At 38.7% G+C, this 4,867-nt stretch overlaps 1 protein-coding gene across 1 annotated transcript; it reads right to left on the bottom strand.

Moving 5' to 3' along the window:
- Positions 1-1,108: 1,108 nt before the first annotated feature.
- LOC108991950 (pentatricopeptide repeat-containing protein At3g12770) lies at positions 1,109-4,468 on the bottom strand. The gene has a single exon (XM_018966379.2). The coding sequence runs from the start codon at positions 4,381-4,383 to the stop codon at positions 2,128-2,130; it is 2,256 nt and encodes a 751-aa protein (XP_018821924.2). The 5' UTR covers positions 4,384-4,468; the 3' UTR covers positions 1,109-2,127.
- Between the last annotated feature and the right edge of the window lie 399 nt (positions 4,469-4,867).

Here is a 4,867-nt window from a genome sequence, read left to right as displayed (position 1 = left end):
GTGGAATTCAAAGTAAGAAAGTATGAAACTGAATTAGATTTTGGCCGAATAATTCTCTGTTTGCATTGATGAGAATATAAAGAGTTTATATGATAAGGTGATAAGTACAACAAAAAATACTTACAAAGGATATGTGCTATAGTTACATTCGATAGGTATCTAATGATAATTATTTTTCTGTTCCTATATCTTCTGAGCTGATAAGAATTGGAACTAAACTTTTGAGTTTGTTGTTGTGTTGATAAGTCTTTGGAGTTGGTTGTTTGAGTCTGAGTAGGATCCTTAACATGCCCCTTCAAGCTCATGGGAGGTGCAACAGCCATGAGTTTGTCTCTTCGAATTAGAAACCTCTCAGCAGTAAGGCCCTTGGTGAAAATATCAGCACACTAATCATTAGTGGAAATGTAATTAATTACAATATCCTTGTGAAGAACCTTCTCCCTAATGAAATGATAATCAACTTCAATATATTTAGTCCTTGAATGGAAAATTGGGCTAGAAGCTAATGCAATAGCTCCTAAATTGTCGCACCAAAGTCGAGGAGCAACAGTTAAGTTGATCTATAACTCCTTTAATAACATCCTTAACCAATAGAATTCAGCTGTTGCAATAGCTATGGAGCGTATTTTAACATAGTAATTATAATGTGAATATAATTTAAGTTGGTAGTAAAGATTTAAATATAATTATTCATAACATCTAACTTGATAGCCTTTTTAACACAGTAATAGAAAGTTTGTCACAAAAACATGTTTAACCTTTGAACGCTCTTAATTAAGGTTCGAACGTTCTTAAATAAGGTTCGAGCGTTTTTAGGTAACGTTCAAACATTCTTAATTAGTCCGGTTCGAATGTTTAAAAACCTTGCAACATTAGTTAAATATTCTTAAATAGCGTTCTTAAGTAATGTTTATTGTACAAGATACGGTGGAACTTTATTTAAGACTAGTAATAGTTTGTTTGAACTTAACGATAGCATGGCGAATGTATTTCACAACTTCCATATGAAAAATACATGAGAATTTTTTGTGACGGAAAAAACAGTCACAAAAATTATTGTTTGAACAGATTATTAAAACGTTCAAACATCAGAAAAAATGTTCCAGTATTCTGTGACAGTTTTGAATCTGTCACAAATTTTAAAGCTTCACAAAAACTAAATTTGTTGTAGTGTATATAAATCCAAGAAAAAAGTAAGCAAAACAGAGAGATTGACCTCCAAATTTAGAAGGAAATATATAGGTATCATCAGGCACGGGAGACTCCTGATAGAAATTAGCTGATTGCACCATGCCACGGTCATTTTGACAGGCCTTCGGTGAGAAATCTCAATGCTGGAAGTTGCCAACAAACTCAGTTGACCCTTAATGCCAAAAACCTTTATTGGAGTTTTCATGGCGACGGGCTAATACAGTCGTTATGAACTCCATGACCCTAGTTCGACTCTGTTGGATTTTCTTGATCGAGACTTTCTTGTAACTTTTGGTGGGAGTTTCAGCAATTGGGACTAAAATTGGATAAAAGGCTGACTTGGGCTATGGGCTTGAGGGGTAAGAAAGAGAGTATGGGGTGCAGAATGGCATCTGGGAGATCGCTGATCCGGTCCTCGACGTGCTTGTTCTCTTCTTTGAGAAGAAGCTCTTTTTTTCTGTCTGTGTAGCCCTGCAGGATTCCACGGCTGCGTTTGTCTCTTCCTGGAGAATATGTTTTTTTTTATCATTGATGCCCTGGTTTTCATGGCTGTATTTGGTGGGTTAAGAACTTTGAAGGTTGGAATCTAAAAGTTATTTCAAATGCTAGACCTGACGGGGGAAATCCCTGCACCTTCCATTCATTCAGCTGAAAGAGAGACAGTATTTGTGGCTGAATGTTATTGCTTCTGGCAATATCTATGGCTGTTCGTATCAGAAATCCAATAGTTAAAGCCATCTCAGGTTAGCACCTTTCTAACATGTAAGTGTAGAAAATTTAATGTCTACCCCTCAGAATGATTTCGTGCCAAAATGTTACTTTCAAGTTTCAGCTTCGTATCACAATGAGCTGTAGCAACTGGGACATTGGTTTGCTTCACAAAGCTGAACTGAACCAAAGTAAACTTACTTTAATGTCAAGAGCTAGCCTTCCCTCTCACCAATAATCTCCACATGAACAAAATCCATCCTTGAAATGATGAAAACGTTTTGCATCCCGAACAACTATCTCCCTATTAACAAGCTTCGAAATAAGCTTAGTCGCCGCATGACAATTTACACATGCCCGTAGATTCTTTGTTATTCTAAGGGTAGTTCCAGGAGGTGTACTAATGAGACCATAGGCAATTGCTAGCCTTTCACTATGATTACATAGAGTTTCCTCTGTCTCTTCATAATTCAGGTCATGTAGAACGGATTCTGCATGTGGGACAAATCCCCCCTCCTTCAATCTCTTCTCCAGTTTCTCAAGCTCCTCAGAAATTTCCTTGTACCTTGGATGTGACTTGTCTCCCACACGGAATGCCTGAAGTTTCCCGTTGATCTCAATCAAACTATACCCATAGTCCTTAGTCAAGCCTTTCTCCTTCATCAATACACGTACCTTTCCAACATGATTCCACAAACGGGCTGAAGCATAGAGATTTGAAAGCTGCACATAATGCCCTGTCTCATACGGGTCTAATGTAAAAAGATACTTCGCAGCAAATTCTCCCAATGTCAAGTGGCGATAGATCTTGCATGCACTCAGAAGTGCTCCCCAAACGCTTACACCTGGTTCAATTGGCATGTTCGTTATGAAATCATAAGCCTCATCCAAACGGCCTGCACGTCCAAGAAGATCGACTACACAAGCATAATGTTGGTGTCGAGGCTCAATCCCAAAATACCTCATGCTGTGGAAAAGTTCCCATCCCTCTTCTACAAGGCCTGAATGATTGCATGCTGTTAGGAGCCCAACAAAGGTGACATCATTGGGGCATACCCCATCTTGCTTCATTGCATAGTAAAGATCAATGGCTTCTCGGCCCCGACCATGCAATCCATAGCCAACAATCATGGAGCTCCACACAACCACGTCCTTGTCAAGTGTTCTATCAAAAACAATGCGAGCCAAATCAACACTTCCACATTTTGCATACATGTCAATAAGGGCTGTATTGACAAGAACATCATCGCTATACTCACTCCTCATGATATAGTCATCCATCCATCTTGCTAATTCAAGGGACCCCACTTGGGAACAAGCTAAGATGGCAGACCTCGCAGTTATAGAATCTATCCGTATTTTCTTAGATATCATCTCACGGAATAGGTCTACAGCTTCCTCAGCAAAACCGTTCTTTGCATAACCTGAAATCATGGCATTCCACAGAATCACACTTGGTATCTCCATCTGATCAAAAAAGGATCGCGCGAGTGTCACCTGCCCACATTTTGCATACATGGAAGTGAGTGAGATGAGTAAGTCTGGTTCATATTCAAGGCCCATTTTAATGACACAGCCCTGCACTGATTTCCCTTGTTGCAGATCCTCAACATCTGTGTAAGCCCTTAGAACACTCACGAGAGCTATCCAATCAGGTCTCATACTACTGTGTCTCATTTGACTGAATATTCTCAATGCTTCCATAGGCTCACCATTTTGTGCATACCCAGAGATAATGGAAGTCCATGAGACAACATTCCTATCACATAAATCATCAAACACCACCCTAGAAAGCCCAATCTGACCACATTTTGCATACAATGCAACAAGCGCATTCTGTACCAACACGTCGGATTGGAACCCATGTCTAAATATCTGCGCATGAACCTGCCATCCCATTTCGAGAGCTGGCAAGCCACTGCAAGCCTTGAGCACATGCATAAAAGTAAAGCTGTCCGGACTAACCCCTGCCATCTGCATATTCGTGTACATTTCAAGAGCATCTCCAAACATATCACGCCTCGAATAACTTCTAATGATCGCATCCCACAGAAAAACATCCGGGTTACAAAATTCATCAAACAGGTTACGTGCATAACGAATTTCTCCAAGATTCGAGCTTTTATTGATCAATTTAGTGGTCAAAATCAAACTATCCAGAGATCCAGAGACCAGTAACTGGGAATGGATTTGATTCAAATGGCTCTTGTGGGTCGAATTATCGATGAGAGATTCGAAGATCGCGTCCGGATCAACGGCGTGATGAGATTTGGCCTTTTCTAAGTAGGAATCCTGATGAAGAGGTGATGATGAATAGCAGTGATTAAAAAATGTGTAAAGAGAAGCACGAAACTCAGACGATATCGCCTTTATAGGATCCAACTGTCGGACTATGGCGGGAAGGGAAAACAAATTAAAAGAAGAAGCGTTGAAGAGTTTCCTAGCGAGAGATAGGTTCAGAGTCATGTGTGTATTTTCTACCATCGCTTTGAAACTGACGCTGTTGATAGAAGCTAACAACCTTCGGAATTGTGTGGAGCTTACATTCGAATTTTTCTTTCAAAAATGTTCGAAAGAATATTTGCACCCGAACATTGTTTTAAGCAAGTACTAAGTTTGGTTCCTCTTCTTTCCTCTTGATTTTGCTTCCAAGGTTTCATACATGAGAAGTGTTAAGATTTCGAAAAAAAAAAATTTATTTGACGATATGTTACATCAGATTTATTTTATAATAAAAACATATTATACAATAAAACTATCAATATCAAGTCAATTTCAATTTTTAAAGTAAGTTTTTTATTCATTTTGTGGATGAAGCATATCCCCTTTGTTTAAGGTGTCCTCTTCATTCTAGCTAACACAACATCAGTTCAAGCCGTCAATCAAGATGACTCCCCTTTGGTTTATCCAAAAATTTGTTCTCAATATTAATGTTTTTTTTTTATTTATTTGTTTTGAATTGTACTTA

The sequence above is a fragment of the Juglans regia genome, chromosome 1 (assembly GCF_001411555.2).
Source record: "Juglans regia cultivar Chandler chromosome 1, Walnut 2.0, whole genome shotgun sequence".
Lineage (NCBI taxonomy): Eukaryota > Viridiplantae > Streptophyta > Magnoliopsida > Fagales > Juglandaceae > Juglans > Juglans regia.
The sequence above is the reverse complement of the archived record's forward strand: the minus strand, read 5'-3'. Positions and strand labels throughout refer to the sequence as shown.

Coding starts and splice junctions, on each gene's coding strand:
- LOC108991950 (XM_018966379.2), bottom strand. CDS start 4,383: ATGGTAGAAAATACACACATGACTCTGAACCTATCTCTCGCTAGGAAA.